Source organism: Mirounga leonina, unplaced genomic scaffold (genome assembly GCF_011800145.1).
Source record: "Mirounga leonina isolate KUSES-001 unplaced genomic scaffold, KU_Mleo_1.0 Mir_151, whole genome shotgun sequence".
Classification (NCBI taxonomy): domain Eukaryota; kingdom Metazoa; phylum Chordata; class Mammalia; order Carnivora; family Phocidae; genus Mirounga; species Mirounga leonina.
This window is the reverse complement of record NW_023270377.1, coordinates 25,668,855-25,690,261: the sequence shown is the minus strand read 5'-3', so window position 1 is coordinate 25,690,261 and position 21,407 is coordinate 25,668,855. Positions and strand designations below refer to the sequence as shown.

The following is a 21,407-nucleotide window of genomic DNA, read 5'->3' as shown; positions in this document are numbered from 1 at the left end:
GGCCCTGCCATTCCTATTGACTATGGCAATTCTCAAACCACAAAACTGAACCTTTTAGCATCGTTGTGGTGGGGACAGTTTGGGTACTTTCCATTTTCAGAAAAGAGTAGAAAAGGAATATAATAAGACCCAGGACCAGACAAGACCTGAGTGTCGGGAGGAGTAGGTGCTATGACGGACCGATTCCTCAGAGGTGTATCAGTATAACTACCATGCCAATGAAAAACCCAACTGACTGCATTTCCCTTGGCTTTACTCCATCCTGTTCTAGAAACAGACAATATGACTGGCACCTAATGGTTCCAAAACCAAGCAGTAGGAAGAGTGGTGCCACATTTTTTCTACCTCTGTATCCTGGCCTCTGATTCAGAACATGCTGGGTCACATCAAAACCTTCTCCCCTGCCCCACTCTTTCCCTTACCTTGTTTATCTCCCTTTCTATTCATTTTTATTTAATTAGGCCAAATCTCTATCACCTAATCAGCACGAAGTTTCCCACTTCCACCCCAAACATTCGAGATTATTCATAGAAAACCTAAAGATGGAAGAAGAAATGGAAAAAAGTGAGGAAATACTGTTCTATACATTGAAAACAGATGAGTATATATCCCCTCTAAGCCTATTCCTGGTTTAGTTCAATGACACTATCTATAACACTTTATTTGGAAAATAAGCGAGAATCTGACAATTCTTTTTTAAAAAAAATTATTTTTATTTGAGAGAGAGAGAGAGTGCGCATGCAGTGTGGAGGGATAGAGGGAGAGGGAGAGAATCCCAAGCAGATTTCCTGCTGGGAGCAGAGCCCAATGTGGGGCTTGATCCCACAACCCTGAGATCACAACCCAAGCCAAAATCAATAGTCAGATGCTCAACAGACTGAGCCACCCAGGACCCCTGAGAATCTGACAATTCTTAAGATACTTTTGCCCTCTCCCCACTGTGATGGCGCACTTGAGAATTTATGCACTATTTACAATGTCAGAGAATCAAGATCTCTAAACCCACTTCCCTCACATGAGAGCTATTTCTCTGGGAATGCTGGGAGCTTCCAGAAGCTGAAGTTAAATTTCAGATCAGGATGGGCTCAGTTAGAACTCTTGCTTTAATTCATTTAGTGAAGTCCACAGGTTTGAAGAAATTAATGCCTCCAAGAATACATAATTTACTCTCTGGGGATAAAGAGATTAAATATTTGCATATTCTAGACATCACATTGGGCATTAGATTTTGTCTTGGCTCTTCACTGCAGACATTGCCTCATGTTTTCAGAAATTATTCTGTAATGGATAGTGGTGAATAATTGTACCACACATTATTAGCAAGGTGCTTCTTGTAAATGATCAACACACTTGTAGCAATATTTTTAAACATTCATTAATAACTAATAGATAATACTGCAGCTAGCATTTAAAAAAAAATCCTCGAAATTTACTGAGTGAATCAAAGTATCTTTCAGAGTTCTGAAAGACGTAACTCTTTGAATCATACAATTATGGAACTGGAATACAATTTGAAGAGGTTATCTAGCCCACATTCCATTTAAATAAAACCATTAATTGTACTCTAATATATTATGGCTCAAATATAAAATATAACATCGGGGTGCCCAGGTGGCTCAATTGGCTAAGCATCTGCCTTCGGCTCAGGTCATGATCCCAGGGTCCTGGCATCGAGTCCCGCATTGGGCTCCCTACCTCAGCAGGCTCCCTCTCCCTCTCCCTCTGCCTGCCGCTCTCTCTGCTTGCGCTCTCTCTCCAACAAATAAATAAAATCTTAAAAAATATATATATACATAATAAAATATAACATGTTATGTTTGCCATCTAATTTTATAGTTAATTAACCCCCCACTCAAGATCTTAAGAATTGGGTAATTACTGGGGCGCCTGGGTGGCTCAGTCGTTAAGCGTCTGCCTTCGGCTCAGGTCATGATCCCAGGGTCCTGGGATCGAGCCCCGCATCGGGCTCCCGGCTCAGCGGGGAGCCTGCTTCTCCCTCTCCCTCTCCCACTCCCCCTGCTTGTGTTTCCTCTCTCGCTGTGTCTCTCTCTGTCAAGTAAATAAATAAAATCTTTAAAAAAAAAAAAAAAAAAGAATTGGGTAATTACTTTTTGGAGGAATGTAAAGAAGAAGTGCTATTTTTTTCCTCTCCTATTCCTTTTTGTAATATTCTGTGCTCTTAGAATCAAGAGCATACCACACAGGCAATAACTAAAGCTTGTCTTAGAAAAGAACATTGAATTTTCACTTCATTGCCCATGGGTGAAGGAAGTGGGGAAAGAAAAAAAGGTCTATCTACTTTGAATTTCTGGGTAGTAAATAGTGTGTGTGAGTTAAGAGTGTAGGTTCTGGAGTTATAATATCTGTGTTATCTTGGCAAAATTGCTTAACCTCTCCATGCCTCAATCTCCTTATCTGTAAAATGAGGGTAAATATAACACTTATTTTATAGAGAGTTGTGAAGAAAAAATGAGACAATCATTTAGCACAGTGTCTGGCACATGGAAACAATGCAACAATGAGACACTATCATTATTTATATATGAATTTTACCTAATTATTATCTAATCTTTAGAAAATCATAAGATTTGACATCAAATATGGAGAGTAGGAATGAAAGGAAATGAAAATCCTATAATAATTGCCACTTAAGTATGATAGGTCTCCATCCTAAAAAGAATATGATTTTTTTGGTGGAATGTATCCAAATGGCAGAAAGGCCCCAAACGTTCAAAATTCAAGGATAACAAAGAGAAAGGAAGGAAACTGAATAGTTAAATGATCATAAGATGACATTTGGCTAAGTATAATATGACCTTTAAAGGTCTTCTATTTCATTTTAATAACCAGAACGATAGTGTACCCAGCTCTAGAATAGGAGGTGCAAGCAAAATATTGGTTGTTCATCTTCTTTGAATACATTCCTAGACTGAATACGAAAATATTACTTAAAGATACTTATTTCAATAAAACAGAAAGATTAGAAGAAATATCTCAAAAATCTGAAAACACACATATATTTACTCAGAAAACCGTACTACAGGGAGCCCTAGTATACGGGCAGAAGCAATGCTACTGCCACCTAGTGAAATTTTGGTAAACTACCTCTGAAAGGAGGCAATAATAAAACGGTACTTGCTTTGAAATATATATGAATTATATATAAATTATCTATTATTATATAAAATATATATTAATATATAACATATATTAATACATGAAATACATATATTATAAACTTTTTTCCTTCTATGGGAAAACATTATACCAATTTCCTATTTCCTTCAGGGTCAAATGTCAAATCAGACTTAACATTCTGAGTTACAGACAATCTGGGTAACATCATGGTCATCTTTGTTGTCATTTAATACGTATTCCATAAAAGGAGATGTAGATTTCCAACGAGATGGAAAATATACTTATTGGGTTCACTTTTTATTTTTTCATTTTTTAAAAGATTTTATTTATTTATTATGTCAGAGAGAGAGAGAAAGAGGGAGAGAGCAAAAGCAGGGGAGAAGCAGACTCCCTGCTGAGCAAGGAGCCTGACGTGGGACTCGAGACCCAGGACCCCGGGATCATGACCTGAGCTGAAGGCAGATGCTTAACCAACTGAGCCACCCAGGCGTCCCTATTTTTCAATTTTTTAAAAAAATTTATTTATTTCTGAGAGAGAGAGAGTGCATGTGTGCAGGGTGGGGAGGGCCAGGAGAAGAGGGAGAGAGTCTTAAGCAGACTCTGTGCTCAGCATGGAGGCCGACGTGGGGCTTGATCTCGAGATCCTGAGCCGAAACCAAGAATCGGACACTTGACCGATTATACCACCCAGGCTCCCCAAGGTTCACTTTTTATAGTATCCATAATAGGGCTAAAGGCATGAAATTGGTGGTGGTTGGATTTCAGAAGCAAAAGCTATTACAGACATACCTTGTTTTCTTGCTCTTTGCTTCATTGCACTTTGCAGATGTTGTATTTTTAACAAATTGAAGGTCTGTGGTGACCCTGTGTTGACCAAGTCTATCTGTGCCATTTTTCCAACAGCATTTGCTCACTTTGTGTCTCTGTGTCATATTTTGGTAATTTTCACAATATTTCAAACTTTTTCATTATTATTATATTTGTTATGATGATCAGTGATTTTTGATATTACTATTCTTGTTTTGAGGCACCACGAACCACGCCCATATAAGATGGTAAGCTTAATCGATAAATGTGTGTGTTCTGATTGCTCCACTGACCAGCTGTTCCCCTATCTCTCTCCTTCTCCTTGAGCCTCCCTATTCCCTGTGACATAAAAATACTGAAATGAGACCCATTTATAACCCTACAATGGTCTCTAAAGGTCCAAGTGAAAGGGAGGAGTCATACGCCACTCATTTTAAATCAAAAGCTAGAAATGATTAAGCTTCCTGAGGAAGGTACGTCAAAAGCAAGCCAGGCTGAAAGCTATGCTTCTTATGCCAGTTAGCCAAGCTGTGAATGCAAAGGAAAAGTTCTTGAAGGAAATTAAAAGTGCTCCTCCTGTGAACATGCGAGTGATAAAAAAGTGAACTTATTGCTGATATAGAGAAAGTCTGAGTGGTCTGGATAGAAGATAAAAACATCCACAACATTTCCTTAAGCCAAAACCTAATCCAGAGCAAGGCCCTAACTCTCCTTAATTCTGTGAAAACTGAGAGAGGTGGGAGGAATTTGAAGAAGTTTGAAGTTGGCAGAGGTTGGTTCATGAGGTTTAAGGAAAGAAGCCATTTCAATAACTTAAACTTGCAAGTTGAAGCAGCAAGTGCTGATGCAGAAGCTGCAGCAGGTTATCCAGAAATTCCAGCTAAGATCATTAACAAAGGTGGCCACACTACACAATGGGTTTTCAATGTAGATGAACCAGCCTTATATTGCAAGAAGATGCCATCTACGACCTTCACAACTAGAAAGGAGAAGTCAATGCCTGGCTTCAAAGCCTCAAAGGACAGTCTGCCTTTCTTGCCAGGGGCTAATGCAGCTGGTGACTAAGTTGGAGCCAATGCTCTCTGGCCATTCTGAAAATCCTAGGGCCCTTTAGAATTATGCTAGATCTACTCTGCCTGTGTTCTAGAACTGGAACAACAAAGCCTGGATAACAGCACATCTGTCTACAACATGGCTGATTTATTGATTATGTTAAGCCCACTGTTGAGCTCAGAAGAAAAAAATGCCTTTCAAATATTACTGCTTATTGACAATGCACCTGATCACCCAAGTTCTGACTGATGGCAGTGAGATTAATGTTGTTTTCATGCCTACTAACGCAACATCCATTCTGCAGCCCACAGATTAAGGAGAAATTTTGACTTTCCAGTTGTATTATTTAAGGAATACATTTCGTAAGGCTGTAGCTGCCATAGATAGTGATTCCTCTGATGGATCTGGGCAAAGTAAGTGAAAATCCTCTCCAAAGAATCCACCATTCCAAATGCCATTAAGAACATTCATGAATCATAGGAAGACGTGGAAATATCAACATTAACAGGAGTTTTAGAAGAAGTTGATTCCAACCCTCCTGGATGACTTTGAGGGATTCAAGACTTCAGTGGACGAAGTGACCGTGGACGTGGTGGGAACAGCAAGAGAACTAGAATCAGAAAGTGGAGCAGGGAGACAGGACTCAATTGCTGCAATCTTACAATAAACTTTAACAGATGAGGAGTTGCGTCTTATGGATGAACAAAAAAGTGGTTGTTCAGTAGATTCTGGTAAAGATGTTGTGAGGATTGTGGGAATGACAACAAAAGATTCAGAATATTACACAAACCTAGTTGATAAAGCAGCAGCAGGGTTTGAGAGGACTGATTCCAATTTTGAAAGAAGTTCTATGGATAAAATGCTATCAAACAGCATTGTATGCTACAGAGAAATTGTTTGTTAAAGGAAGAGTCAACTAATGTGGCAAAGTTCATTGCTGTCTTAAAAAAAAAAAAAAGGCAAAGCCACCCAATCTTCAGCAGCCACCAGCCTGATCAGTCAGCAGCCATCAACACTGAGGCAAGACTCTCCATCAGCAAAAAGATTACCACTCACTGAAGGCTAGATGATGGCTAGCATTTTTAGCAATAGAGTATTATTTAATAAAGGTATGCACACCTTTTATTTTTTTGTAAAGATTTATTTATTTATTTGAGAGAGAGGGGGGGAGAGCACACACACAGGGGGAAGGGATGGAGGGAGAGAGAGAAAGAGTCTTAAGCAGACTCTACACTGAGTGCAGAGCCCCACTTGGGGCTCAATCTCATGACCCTGCGATCAGACCTGAGCCAAAATCAAGAGTCATATGCTTAACCAACTGCACCACCTAGGTGCCCCATATGTACACCTTTTAGACATAATGCTATTGCACACTTAATAGACTACAGTATAGTGTAAAGATAACTTTTATATGTATTGGGAAACCAAAAAATTCATTAGACTTGCTTTATTGCAATATTCCGGAACAGAACTGGCCAGTATTTTCTAGGTATGCCTATAAAGTACTTTGGGTAAAGTTCAGAAAGTCACAGAGTAATACTTCATGTTGGGAGGAGCCTATGGTGTGTATTTTAAGAATCACACCTATCAAATTACATTTCAACATACAACCTTTAGAGGGCAATCAATACATATTTGCTCAATGAAGCAAAAAGGAATAAATTATGTATATCACTGTTTCTCAAAGGGAGAATATTGGCATTTTGAGTGAGACAATTAGTTGCTTTACAAAGCTATCTCTGAATTACAGGACATTTAACAATATCGGCCTCTAGAGCACCAAATATGAAACATCCCTCCCATTGCTGTGAACCCCACTTCCTGACAGTTCTAAATGCCTGGGGGGAAAAGGGCAATCACTGAGAATCACTGCGATGTGTGAATTAATGATACATAAATGAAAAGCAATATAAAATATAAAATCTTTACTTTAAAGGAAATCACAATTTAGGCAAGTCAAACCATACCATTTTTTAAAAATTTTTAAAAAGATTTTATTTATTTATTTGTTAGAAAGAGAGAAAGAGCACAAGCAGAGGGAGAGGGAGAAGGAGAGGCAGGCTCCCTGCTGAACAAGGAGCCCGACCTGGGACTCGATTCCAGCTGAGCCGAAGGCAGACGCTTAAATGACTGAGCCACTCAGGCATCCCAAACCATACCATTTTTAAAAATGTTTTCTAAAGTGTGTGCCTTATTTTAGATTCAGTTTCAGAACAACTATTTTTAGATCTATTTTGTGTCAAAAAGACAGGATACGAAGTTTTTTTCAGAATGGAAAAAGTTAACTTTTTTTTTTTTTTTTAAAGATTTTATTTATTTATTTGAGAGAGCGCGAAAGTGATCACAGAGGCAGAGGGAGAAGCAGACTCGCTGCTGAGCAGAGAGCCTGATGCGGGGCTTGATCCCTGAGATCATGACCTGAGCCGAAGGCAAACACTTAACCGACTGAGCCACCCAGGCACCCAGGAAAAAGTTAACTTGATGAACACTCAGGTAGCAAATAATTCTCAAAATGGCCTGGGGTAGGTCCAGAACAGGAGCCAGAAGTTGATAAAAAGGTTCCCTTCATTGATTGGAACAAAATGGAGGAATATATTATGTAAGGGAAAAACAGCAAACTTTAGGGAGTGGTTAGTTCGCCAGGCAATATTCTGAGCACTCTGGGTGTACCATCTAGTCCTCACAGCAATTCTATAAGGTAGCTACAGATATTATTTACATCTTGCAAATAAGAAAGTGCTTTGGAGAGCCATCATATAACCTGACTAGACCATGGAGATCCGAGTAGCTGAGCTAGGACTTAACCATGCCTGAAGTTAATTTCTGTAATGCTGGTCCTAAAAGGCTACCAAAGTGTTTCATTTCTGCCTTGCCCTTTATAAAGCCCATCATCTAATAGGTCATTCCACTTCAAACTGTTCAAGTAGATTTCCAACTCCAGGTTTTTTGCTGGTAAAATGTTTAACCAATTTTATGACTGCCTTGTTTTTAAGCCATTCATTTAAGAAGAAACTAGAGTCTAATATTTGATTGGCATGGTTAGTGATTATGGCCACCATATGCTGAGTTCTTTGGCAAATACCTTCAACTTCCTTGCAAAACCCAACCTTAAACAATCATCCACCTACTCTGTGCTTGACCCTGGATGGCTAAACCCTTCTAGTAAATCTAATACATAAAAAAGCAGAAGGTACCACTATAAACCCATGATCATTAACCTCATCTGAGTCCTCAATACTGCTAGCAGCGTTTACTACATTTTTCGAGTTAGTTCAGTCTCTCAGTTTGAAGGCGTATTTCAAATCTTCCTCTCCTTGGACACCTCCATGTCCCCTTCACTCACCTGTTTTTCAAGAACCGAGTTTCCCCATATTACTTAAGGGAAATGGAAGCCTTCATAAAAGAGCTTTTGCAATTTTCTACCAACAGAGCTAAGTATCTGAATGAACCCATACCTGTCCTCTCCTCTTTTCTTCCTGTTACAATGGAGGAAACTTCTCTGCTGTGGGGGTGGGAAAGCCTATCTTTCCATGTGCTTTGGCACCCACAACCTAAGACTTTCTCAAATATCATATGCAGTTGATTATCTTCTTCATATCTACAATATTTCCCTCTTTCTTTTTTTTTTTTTTAAAGATTTTATTTATTTATCAGAGAGAGAGAATGGGAGACAGAGAGCATGAGAGGGAAGAGGGTCAGATGGATAAGCAGACCCCCCGCTGACCAGGGAGCCTGATGTGGGACTTGATCCCGGGACTCCAGGATCATGACCTGAGCCGAAGGCAGTCGCTTAACCAACTGAGCCACCCAGGAGCCCTACAATATTTCCCTCTTAACTAAATCCTTTCTCTAGGTATTAAAATGTGCTTCCAGCATTCTCATCCTAATAACAAAAACTTAATAATCTCTAAATATGTCACTTGACCCCAAAGTTCTGCCCCCCATCCTCTTCTTACCCCCTAGTAACAATCTTTCTCTTAGCTACCATTCACAGCCGAATTCAGGAAGAGTTGCCTGCTATCAGTATCTTTACTTCTTCATTTCCATTTACTCCTCTATCCACTCTGGTCTGGCACCACCCCACTCTAATCCATTAATGGCTCTTAAGAAATAACTTCCCTATCACTGTGTCCAATGGGCACTCTTTTTAAATTAATTAATTAATTTTAATTCAATTAATTAACATATAATGTATTATTTGTTTCAAGGGTACAGGTCTGTGATTCATCAGTCTTATATAATACCCAGTGCTTATTACAACACATACCCTCTCCAATGTTCGTCACCCAGTTACCCCATCCCTCCATCCCCCTCCCTTCCAGCAGCCCTCACTTTGTTTCTTAAGATTAAGAATCTCTTATGGTTTGTCTCCCTCTCTGGTTTCATCTGGTTTCATTTTTTTCATCTCTTCCCCTATGATACTTTGCCTTGTTTCTTAAATTCCACATATCAGTGAGATCGTATGATAATTGTCTTTCTCTGATTGACTTACTTTGCTTAGCATAATACCCTCCAGTTCCATCCATGTCATTGCAAATGGCAAGATTTCATCTTTTTGATGGTTGCATAATATTCCATTATATCTATCTTTCTATCTATCTATCTATCTATCTATCTATCTATCTATCTATCTATCTACATCACATCTTCTTTATCCATTCATCTTCCAATGGGCATTCTTGACCTTCATCTTAGTTTCCCTGTAAGTGCTTTTGGCCCCACTCCTGCCTACTTGAAGTCTTCTTTCGTCTTGGCTTCTGGAACACTACTTGCTTGATTTGCTTTTTTCTTTCTAGCCATTCATTCTCTGTTGTCTTTGCAGGTTTTTCCCCTCCTACTCCACCTGTAAATCCTGCATTTTTCTCAGAACTCTGTCCTAGAACCTCTTCTTGTCTTATTCTACTCTTTTTCCCGCAATGGTCTCATCTACCTCCATGGATTCTAATACTACCTCTATGAAAATTACTCCATATTCATATTTAGATTGATGTCACTTAATACTAAACTATGACGACAAGCTTACCTGCATATGTGCAACTGTTTTCCCAAAAACTTTTCTTTCTTTAACGTAATTCCTGGTTTCTTCAAACATGAATTCACTGGCTGAAACTGCCAACTCAGCAACCAGTAGCCTTTCCTATAACCCAAAATTAGGTCTAAGAATCATTCTAATTCCACAAGTGATTTTCACATGATCTCATTGATGACAAATCTTATAAATAATCTTAATAAAACTCATAAAAACTAATTTATTTCTTAATTCTATAAGAAAATGTTCCCACAGAGATTTACAAAAATATTTTGACATATCCATAATTCTCTACAACAAATCCTTTATTTTTATAAATGACTGTCTTTACTACATATAGATACAGACATAGTTTATTTCATTCCTTCTTCTCATCATTCATCTATGAGAAGAGAAATATTAAATTGTTGATTTTTATTTATTGATCTCTGCTCATTACATGTCCTAATAGGTCTGTGAAAATCAACATCTTAAAGGGTACAGGTTAAAGTCTGTCCATTAGTGCAATCCACAGTCAGTTTAAATCATCTGGCTGGTGATTTCTGTATTCTATTTCTGTGGCAGTGTTTCTAGCCTTGTCCCCAATTTTACATTTAGCCCAGGCTGAGGCAGATGCACCTATGCTCACATGCTGGCGTGTGAGGCTCAATGATCTTTCAGCTAGCACACTCCAAAAACACAGATGGAGGGCTGACCTTATCGGGTATGAACTCAACCACCTTCCCCTTTGATTCTCAGGTATTACAAAAAACTCCTGCCAACTGTTTCGGCTGACAGTTCCTTATAAGGAGCTAAGAATTCTTGACTTGTAGTTAAGAAGCTACAATCATTCTAAGAGGATATTACAGCTGTGAAATACCTAATTTCCCCACTCACTTATAAGCTTTGATTGGATATCCCTGAGTTAATGATTGACTATATCACCAGTTTTATATACGTGAACTTACACAGTTCTATGTTATTTCATTCAACTTCATTCGCTAATCAAAACATAGACTCTGTAATAACTCTGACCTGTGGAAGTTCTTGCATGAGGTAATAGAAGCCTTTATTTTCTTCTCCAAGTAGAGTACTAGCTGGCAACCGGACATCTTCAAAGAATAATTCCGCAGTATCCTAAGGGATCACACAATTAAGTACACAATTATTTCATTTAAGTCTCCCAACAAGCCAATGAGGTAATGATTATTTCCATTTAAGAAAACAAAAGCAAGAACAAAATAAACTGGAAGCCAAGTTGGAGTGGTTAATGACTACAACGAGGAGGTAGTAAAGCAGGGATTCATACTCAGATCCACCTGATTCCAAAAACGCGTGGCTTTCTCACTACCCACACACTGCCATTCTAGCTCCAGTCTTGTCCAGTCTTGTCCAGTTCTGTACATACCAAGAGCTAAGCGTTTCTAATGCATATTAAGTAAAACATGTTTTCCTTTTTTGGTAATGAAAAACTACCAGATAATTATCAAATAACAGACAAATATTTTCTGCTCTTATTTCATAATTTTCTTCAATCAATTTAATAGAAGGCCTATTAACATATAATTAATTTTGCCATTTCTGAAGCAGATACTCAAAATACCTGATTCACTTCTGATGCTGAATAACAGAAAGAGATACAATTAGATAAACGGAATAAATCTCTCTTACCGTTTCTGAAAAGCATATCTTAGGAATTTGGCATAAGAAGGTATGATTTGATATACATATATCAAACTTATAGAACTACATAGTTCTATAAGGCATAATTGAGTAAACTCAATTATTTATAATTAATAATTTATACTGTGACTTACCTGGGCTTTTAGTCCCATTTTTTGTAGCTTTTGTCCCTTGATAAATCCTTTCATTCCACTTTCCACCAGAAAAAGGCTAATGCCATGGGCCGGTGAGCGAGCTTCACGATTTGTGACCGCCACAACAATAACAACATCACTCAGCCACCCATTGGTGATGAATACCTGCAAACCCCAAATATACTGTGATGGTCCACAATAAATCAGGTCCATGTAGAAGTCATGATCGGAGGAAAGTATATTCAAGGAGACTAAACCAGACAAGACATTCTTTATGCCTCTCTTTGTACTCTACCCAAGTATCCGCAGGGTTAATAACCTACATGAGGTCATTAAAGAGCACAAAGAAAGCAACCCAATGCTTCAAAGAATGAAGCCAGTACATTTTCATTCCGCAATTAATACTATAAATAATAATGAACAGAGCTTACTATGTCCTTTCCAAATTAAAACAGAATTATCTATAAAAATGATAAAAGGATGAACTGTATTTTAGAAAGAAGTTGCAGATGAGAAAAAGGAATCTGTTCTAAGGGGCACTATACTATTAAAGAAGAATTATGTTCTAAAATCCACAGTGCTGTACATACAAATAATGGGAAATAAGCCAATGATATTAGCGTTGTCTACATGATAGCAAGTGAAGGGGGACAGGTTATATGTGACACAACAATCAAAAACCCTCAACATCTCTCTGTAGAAGGAGTTCCTTGAGGGAAGGGGCTATTTCCTACTCATATACCTACTGTCGGTGCCTAGAATAGTGTTTGGCATATAGAAGGCCTTCAAGGATGTTTGTTGAATAAATGAGAAAAATGTATTTCTGAAAATAAATTCTATACATCATGGCAAAACTATTTTTTTCTATAATGTTGCTCCCTTACACCACTTGCTCAAAAACCTTTCAGGTCTCCCAGTTTCATACCTTTTATACTCTCAATTTCTTTTCTAATCATGACAGTCAAAATTTGTAATAGGGCTGGGATTATCCCTACTGAGGGCCATCATTTTTTATTTTTTTATTTTCTGGTACTGAATGATTATAACATAAGCTCATTGTAGATGTTACATAGACAGTATGTTGTGATAAAGAAAAAGGGGAAAATCCTCCATCAGTCCATCAGAAAGCATTATGAATTTCCTTTCTCTTTTTTTTTCTTTTAACATAGTTGAAATCTATATGCATTTTCACTTAAATGTTAATATGATCTCTTCATTTAATGTAATTATTTTTCTATACCATTAAAAACTTCATATTGATGCTTTAATGGGCGCATATTAGGTCATCTTATTGATGTACTATATTTACTTACTTATTCCTTTACTTTTGCTTCCTTTCAATTTTTTGTTATGTCTATAGAGATTTGGAAGCTGCCAGTGGTGCTTTCCTGGGTGGTTCGCACAGAAGACCTGCTTAGAAAGCTGGAGTCATAGGAGAATGGGTTCCCATTTCTTTTTCTTTTTTTTTTTTTTTTAAGATTTTATTTATTTATTTGAGAGAGAGGGAGAATGAGAGGGAGAGGCAGACTCCCTGCTGAGCAGAGAGCCCCATGTGGGACTCGATCCCAGGACTCTGGGATCATGACCTGAGCTGAAGGCAGATGCCCAACCGACTGAGCCACCCAGGCACCCCCTCATTTTACTTTTGACCAGGTATCCTAGTCTTCTGTGGCCCTCTGTGGACAGAGTTAAGTGATCATATACTGGAATCAGCACATATTTATTATTATGCTTAGGACGAATAATTTAGACTAAAATTCTTACAGTATGTTTGGAAAAACACCAGTGACTCAAGATAATCTATGAAGAGAATTTCCTAGGTTCCAACTTTTAGAGGTTCACAATGTATATCAGCATATCAAAGAGTGAGAAGTTGCACACATTTTCCAAATTTATTTGACACCACAGATAATTGTTTTTCTGTATAACAACTATGAAACTAGATTATGGAAAGGTCTTTAGAATTGGGCTACTCAAGGGGCGCCTGGGTGGCTCAGTTGGTTAAGCGACTGCCTTCGGCTCAGGTCATGATCCTGGAGTCCTGGGATTGAGTCCCGCATCGGGCTCCCTGCTCGGCGGGGGGTCTGCTTCTCCCTCTGACCCTAACCCCTCTCATGCTCTATCTCATTGTCTCTCTCAAATAAATAAATAAAATCTTAAAAAAAAAAAAAAGAATTGGGCTACTCAAAATGCGTTCTTCAGACCAACGTCAGCCCACAAACTGCTCTTAGTCCTTGACAGTGTTAAGTACAGAAATCAAGAGTGTTTACAAAATTTTACAGCAATTTGACAGTATAACACTCAAACTTGTGATTTTGTAAATGCAAGGGTATTAGTCTAAAACTAATTAGAAATTTAAAAAAAAAATTTCAAAGAAAACAAACATAATTAGTTCTTCAACAGGCTTTGAAACAATCTTTGGAAAGACCTCCTTAGTGTAAAAGATAAACATCTTTCCTTCACTTAACACTCAGTCGACAATAAATATTTACTGAGTTTATACCAGACACAGCTTTAGGTAAACAAAATCCTCTGCCATCAGTGATATTAGATTCTAAGGGACATATTTACTCCTAAGCCTGTCTGTAACCTTAATTGGAGTGCTTTCCAATTCTATCTGGGTTGATGTGACTCTCAGAAGGATTGAAGGGCTCTTAAATTCTATCAAAGATATCTTTCTCTCCTAAGAACTTTAGAAACTCTTCTTGATATTTTTTTAAAATATTTTATTCATTTATTTGACAGAGAGAGACACAGGGAGAGAGGGAACACAAGCAGGGGGAGTGGGAGAGGGAGAAGCAGGCTCCCCTCTGAGCAGGGAGCCCGACACGGGCCCAATCCCAGGACCCCAGGATCATGACCTTAGCCGAAGGCAGACGCTTAATGACTGAGCCACTCAGGCGCCCCTCTTCTTGATATTTATAAGAAAATCTTATCCCCAATTTTTCATGAATATCAAGTTTATTAATTATTGTTTGCCTAATATTTGGACAATACAAGCCTTTCCTTCCTCTTTTATGGCTTGATAAGGGCTGTTTGGAAGCTAAAACATTTGCCATATTAGCGAGGAGAGCATGGCAAATGGAACATAGAAGAGGCACAGATCTCACGTAATACAAATGTTGCAAAATTCTTACAAAACAAAACAACTTAAGTAAACTTAAGTAAACTCAATTCTTCCCATGAGTCCACAGATCTGAGAGAATCAATAATGAGTAAGGGTTGAGACACTGTTACTCATGGCATGACTCAGGAGGGAAGGGCTATGGAAGCCCCTCTTTACACACCTTGCTTCCATTGAGAATCCAGTCGCTTCCATCCTTTTTGGCATTTGTTCTTACTCCTTGCAAATCACTATAATTGGGAAAAAGTGAAGAATAATGAAAAGAAATTCATTAGTTGGTAGAAAGTGAATTATCAAAAAGATCTTACATAAGTATGTCTATAATGTGATAATTCAAACTGTTTATACCATGATAAAAATTGACTTCTAATATTAGAAATGTTCACACAAATGCACTGAAAAATCATGTCTGATGTATCATATTCTAAATGTATATGATTAAGGTTACATAAACTAGCCAGCTTTTATAGAGCATAAAAATTCCAAGTAGCATTCAACACCTCCAAATTAGACTCAGATGACATCTCAAAGGTCACTATATTTGAGATTATTAGCCACCATGTACCTGCCTGCTTCCATTCACCTTGGTTCCTTCCCCCATCTTTATTGATCAAAACTTAGCTATTTAATCACTTCTCAGCCTTTTGACTAAGATCAAGTGTAAAACTTAGCTATTTAAAAGACTATGTCTGGAGAGCTGAACCAGGCTAGGGTCCGAGAACAGGTTGATGGATCAAGCTGTTCTGTCAACCCTGAGGTCCCATGAAGGAGAATAATCCTGATCCCTGTCCCATGGGAGGCCTAGACATGATGGAAACACACCCAGAGCCTGGAAAACCCTCAGAAACAATTGGAATGCAAAGTGGGCAACTGAGCCTTGAGTGTACTAGGGCTGTAGAAATGGGAGGAGTCCATAGAGAAACACTCCCTGGTAGAAGGTCATTTTAAAGAGGATTTAAAAAGGTGACAGTGACATGGCTGTGACCCAGGCTTATCCACTGGGGCCCCTCCATGAGCCTGCCAGTGCCCTGATGGAGCCCCAGCCTTGCCCTGGAAGCGTGGCTGAGAGCTTCCTGGAGGAGCTATGGCTCAATGCTAAACTGAGCCAGCTGCAGTTCTTAGAGCCTGTGGGCATCATCCACATTTCTGTGGAGTATGCATGGGAGCCACACCACAGCTATGTGACTCACTACTCCCAGGGCCCCAAGGAAGTGCTCTTCCTGGGCATGAACCCCAGACCCTTTGGCATAGCCCAGACTGGGGTGCCCTTTGGGGAAATGAGCATAGTCCAGGACTGGTTGGGCATTGGGCGACCTGTGTTGACCCTGCCCCAAGAGCACTCGAAGAGACCCGTGCTGGGACTGGAGTACCCTCAGTCAGAGGGACCAGGACAAAGCGAGGGATATGGATGTTAAGAGTGAACTTCTCATGGGAGACTGAGGCTGGATCAGAGAAAGAATTCAGTGTGGCAGAGTGTGGAAGACCAGAAGACCTGGCTTTCTTCATCTCGGCTTTGAGACTTCATGACTTTGTAAACTTTATGAATTTGGACAAATTTGATGAACCCCTCCAAGCCTCAGGATCCTCATCTGTAAAACAGGGATCCCTACCTCATGGGGTTGGTGTGGGGATTAAGTGAGATAACACTTGAAAGTGCCTTGCGTTGTGCCTGGCAGGTGGGGGTGCTCCTTATACTTCTTGCTTTTTTGCCTCTTGGTTGGGGCATCACTCTACCACACTACAGAAGGAGCTCCCCCCACTCTCAAGACCTTGGTAGGTGAGGGGCAGATCCTTGCCCTGCCAGAGGTGGAGCAATAACTTTATGAAAAATCCTGCCAGTGATTTTTCAGTCCAGGCATTAAAAACTCCTAATCCGGGGTGCCTAGGTGGGCTCAGTCTTTGGCACAGGTCATGATCTCTCAGGTTCCCCACTCAGCGGGGAGTCTGCCTCTCTTCTCTCCCTTTCCCTCTGCCCCTCCCCCAACTCACGCTCTCTCTGTCAAATAAATAAATAAATAAAATCTTTAAAAGAAAAAAAAAAGCTCCTAAAAAAATAAAAAGACTATGTCTCAAATGCTCCCTCTAACAAGCCTGCTCTAAAAGTGGAATAGATTATTTTTCAAAATATAAAATAAATATTCACAATTGAAATATGAAAAGTACAGACAATATCCCAGACCAAAAAAAAATATTGAAAATAATTTTTCCTCCTGGAATAAACATTTCTAAAATACATCTTTCCATCATTTTTTCAATGGAAACAGATACACACATATATGTATTTTTAAAAACTATATGCTTTTGACCTCCAAATAATATCTAATGCTTTTCTATAAGATCTTTTTTTTATCATCAGCATAGAATTACATTGTATAGATTTATCATGATTTTTTTTTTAAAGATTTTAATTATTTATTTGAGAGAGAATGAGATAGAGAGAGAAAGCATGAGAGGGGGGAGGGTCAGAGGGAGAAGCAGACTCCCTGCTGAGCAAGGAGCCCGATGCGGGACTCGATCCAGGGACTCCGGGATCATGACCTGAGCCGAAGGCAGTCGCTTAACCAACTGAGCCACCCAGGCGCCCTATCATGATTTTTTTTAAATTTTATTTTATTATGTTATGTTAGTCACCATATATTACATTATTAGTTTTTGATGTAGTGTTCCATGATTCACTGTTTGTGTAAGATTTATCATGATTTTTTAAAACAATCTATTTAGGTAGTTTCTAATTTTTGTAAATATCCTACAATGAATAACATCATGTATAAAGAGTCTACATCACTTATCCTAATCCTTGGAACCTGTGAAGTGTTACCTTATATAGAAAAAGGGTCTTGCAGATGTGATTAATTTAAGGATCTCAAGATGGGGAGACTATCTTGGATTATCTGATGGATGGACCTTAAATGCAAATGTCTTTGTGAAAGAGAGGCAGACAGAGATTACACAGACAGAAGAGGAGGGGCAACGTGACCACAGAGGCAGGTTGGAATGATAAGATCACAAAGCCAGAAATGGTGTCAGACACCAGGAAATGGAAGAGACAAGGAATGGATTCTGCCCTAGAATGTCTAGTGGGAGTGCAGCCCTGCTGATACCTTGATTTGGGCCGGATTTATACTGATTTTGGACTTCTGGCCTTCAGAATTGTGAGAGAATAAATTTCTGTCTTTTTAAGTCACCAAGTTTGTGGTAATTTGTTACCACTGAAACCACAGGAAAATAACACACTCTCTTAGAGCACTTATCTTGTATTTCAGTGATTAATTAAAAAGATCTTATCTTTCTTGCCTACCCCACTTACCAGACTTAATCCTTCTGAGGACATGCTGTATATCAAGTTTATATGCCCTTCACCTAGCATATTGCTTTGCACATAACAGGAACTCAAATGGGATACCTGGGTGGCTCAGTCGGTTAAGCGTCTGCCCAGGGTCCTGGGACCGAGTCCCGCATCAGGCTCCTTGCTCAGCAGGGAGACTGCTTCTCCCTCCACCTACCACTCCCCCTGCTCGTGCGTGCTCTCTGTCTCTCTCTCTGACAAATAAATAAATAGGTTTCAGGCTGCTATCCTTAGAAAGACCTGATTACAAGTTTGGCTTTTGGTTGGCATCTATGAATTTGGCAGGAGGGTTCCCACCATTCCCAGAACAGAGAAGAGTAATGCACTATACCTAAACTGTTTGAATAAATAATGATTGATGCTAAACACTTGTTTTTCTTCTGGGAATCTCAACTTTTGTCACATGCTAGACAAACAGTCTATGTGACCAACTTCCAATAAAATTTTGGGCACTGAGTCCCTAATGAACTACCCTGGTAGATAACATTCCACACGTATTCTCACAACTTGCCACTAAAGGAATTAAATAAGTCCTGTGGAACTCCATTTAAAAGAGAGGTCTTGGAAGTTGCTCCTGGTTTTCTATGAATTTCAGTCCATGAGGCTTTTCTTTTGCTGATTTTGTTTGTATTCTTTCCCTGAAATAAATTATAGTGGTGAATACAATTAGAAGCTGAATCCTGTGACTCCGAGCAAATCACAGAACCTGGAGGTGATCCTGGGGACACTTGACATTGGAAACAAGGCCACCTGTTTGAAAGATGAGTTAAATGACAAAAACTTATAGTTTGGTTTTCAGTAAAAGAAGAGATGATTATAAAGAACATTTTAAAGCTGTGCGCTATTGTATTCTAACATAATTTTCATCATAAGTTAGTATGAAATATTAGTTCCTAAAGACCGTACATGGCTTATTAAAATAATGCTTCTATGTAGGGACATATTAAAGGTAATAAAGGTAATGACACAACTCAGTTTGTGGTTTAATTAAAAAAACCCTTTTGAATGGTAAATATGAAATATTAAAAACGGTTTTAAAATACACTATTTAGTATTACCAAGAATTCAGACCCTCACAATAACCCTATTAAATAAGTATCATGGATACAGACATTGAGGCTCAAAGATTTTGCCCACAATCACACAGCTGGTATCAGAATACCCTGGATCTAAGGCAGTCATCATTCTCCAGAATAGATCACATATTAGGCCATAAAACAAGTTTCAATAAATTTAAGAAGATCAAAGTCAGGGGCACCTGGGTGGCTCAGTCATTGAGCGTCTGCCTTCGGCTCAGGTCATGATCCCAGAGTCCTGGGATCGAGCCCCACATCCGGCTTTCTGCTCCGCTGGGACCTGCTTCTCCCTCTCCCACTCCCCCTGCTTGTGTTCCCTCTCTCGCTGTGTCTCTCTCTGTCAAATAAATAAAATCTTAAAAAAAAAAAAAAAAAGAAGATCAAAGTCATACCATGCATCTTTTTTGACCATAACACTATGAAACTGGAAATCAACCACGAGAAAAAATCTAGAAAGGCCACAAATTCATGGAGGTTAATAACATGCTACTAAACAATGAATGGGTCAACCAATAAATCAAAGAAGACATCAAAAAGTACATGGAAACAAATGAAAATGAAAACACAATAGCCCAAAATCTTTGGGATACAGCAAAAGTGGTTCTAAGAGGGAAGTTTATAGCAGTACAGATCTACCTGAAGAAGCAAGAAAAATCTCAAATAAACAACCTAGCCTCAAACCTAAAGGAATCAGAAAAAGAAGGACAAACAAAACCCCAAACGAGCAGAAAGAAGGAATAATAGAGCAGAAATAAATGATATAGAAACTGAAAATAAAAAACACAATACAGCAGATGAATGAAACCAGGAGCTGGTTCTTTGAAAAGCTCAACAAAATTGATAAGCCTCCAGCCAGACTCATCCAAAAAAAAAAAAAAAAGATGACCCAAATAAACAAAATCACAAATGAAAGGAAAAATAACAACCAATACCACAGAAACCCAAACAATTATAAGAGTATATTATGAAAAATTATATACCAACAATTAGATAACCTAGAAGAAATGGATAAATTCATAGAAACATATAATCTACCAAAACTGAAGCAGGAAAATATAGGAAATTTGAACAGACCAATCACCAGCAATAAAACTGAATCAATAATAAAAAAAGAACTCCCAACAAACAAAAGTTCAAGACCAGTCAGCTTCACAGGCAAATTCTATAAAACATTTAAAGAAGAGTTAAAACCTATTATTCTCAAACTATTCCAAAAAATAAAAGAGGAAGGAATACTTCCAAATTCATTCTATGAAGCTAGTATTACCTTGAAGCCAAAACTAAATAGACCCCCACAAAAAAAGAGAAAGAACTACAGGCCAATTATCTCTGATGAAAATAGATGTAAAGATCCTCAGCAAAATACTAGCAAAATGAATGGGTGGCTCAGATGGTTAAGCATCTGCCTTTGGCTCAGGTCATTATCTCCAGGTTCTGGGATCAAGCCCCACATTTGGCTCCCTGCTCAGTGGGGCTTCTGCTTCTCCCTCTGTCTCTCTCCCCCGCTCGTTCTCTCTCTCTCTTTAATGAATAAATAAAAATCTTAAAAAAAAATCCAACAATACATTAAAAAAATCATTCACCATGATCAAGTGGGATTTATTCCCAGGATACAAGGGTGGTTCAATATTCACAAATCGATCAATGTGATATGTTACATCAATAAGAGAAAGGATAAAAACCATATGATCATTTCAATAGATGCAGAAAAAGCATTTGACAAAGTACAACATCCACTCATGATAAAAACTCTCAACAAAGTAGGTTTGGGGGAACATATCTCAACATAATAAAGGCCTTATATGAAAAACCTAAAGTGAACATACTCAATGGGGAAAAACGAGAGCTTTCCCCCTAGGTCAGGAACAACACAAGGTTATACACTCTCACCACTTTTACTCAACATAGTACTGCAAGTCCTAGCCACAGCAACCAAACAACAAAAAGAAAAGGCATCCAAATTGGTAAGGAAGAAGTAAAACTTTTACTATTTGCAGATGACAGGAGTATACAGAAAACCTGAACGACTCTACCAAAA

At 38.6% G+C, this 21,407-nt stretch overlaps 1 protein-coding gene and 1 pseudogene across 1 annotated transcript in view; one reads left to right on the top strand and one right to left on the bottom strand.

Annotated features, from left to right (window-relative positions):
• Positions 1-21,407, bottom strand: part of ACADL (acyl-CoA dehydrogenase long chain) — a 43,885-nt gene that overhangs the window by 10,842 nt on the left and 11,636 nt on the right. The window contains exons 5-8 of the mRNA XM_035007229.1: positions 15,111-15,177; positions 11,824-11,988; positions 11,042-11,143; positions 10,022-10,135 (exon numbers count right to left, since the gene is read on the bottom strand). Coding sequence (XP_034863120.1) covers positions 10,022-10,135; positions 11,042-11,143; positions 11,824-11,988; positions 15,111-15,177 — 448 coding nt within the window. The remainder of the gene's footprint in view (positions 1-10,021; positions 10,136-11,041; positions 11,144-11,823; positions 11,989-15,110; positions 15,178-21,407) is intronic.
• LOC118012589 lies at positions 15,922-16,474 on the top strand (annotated as a pseudogene).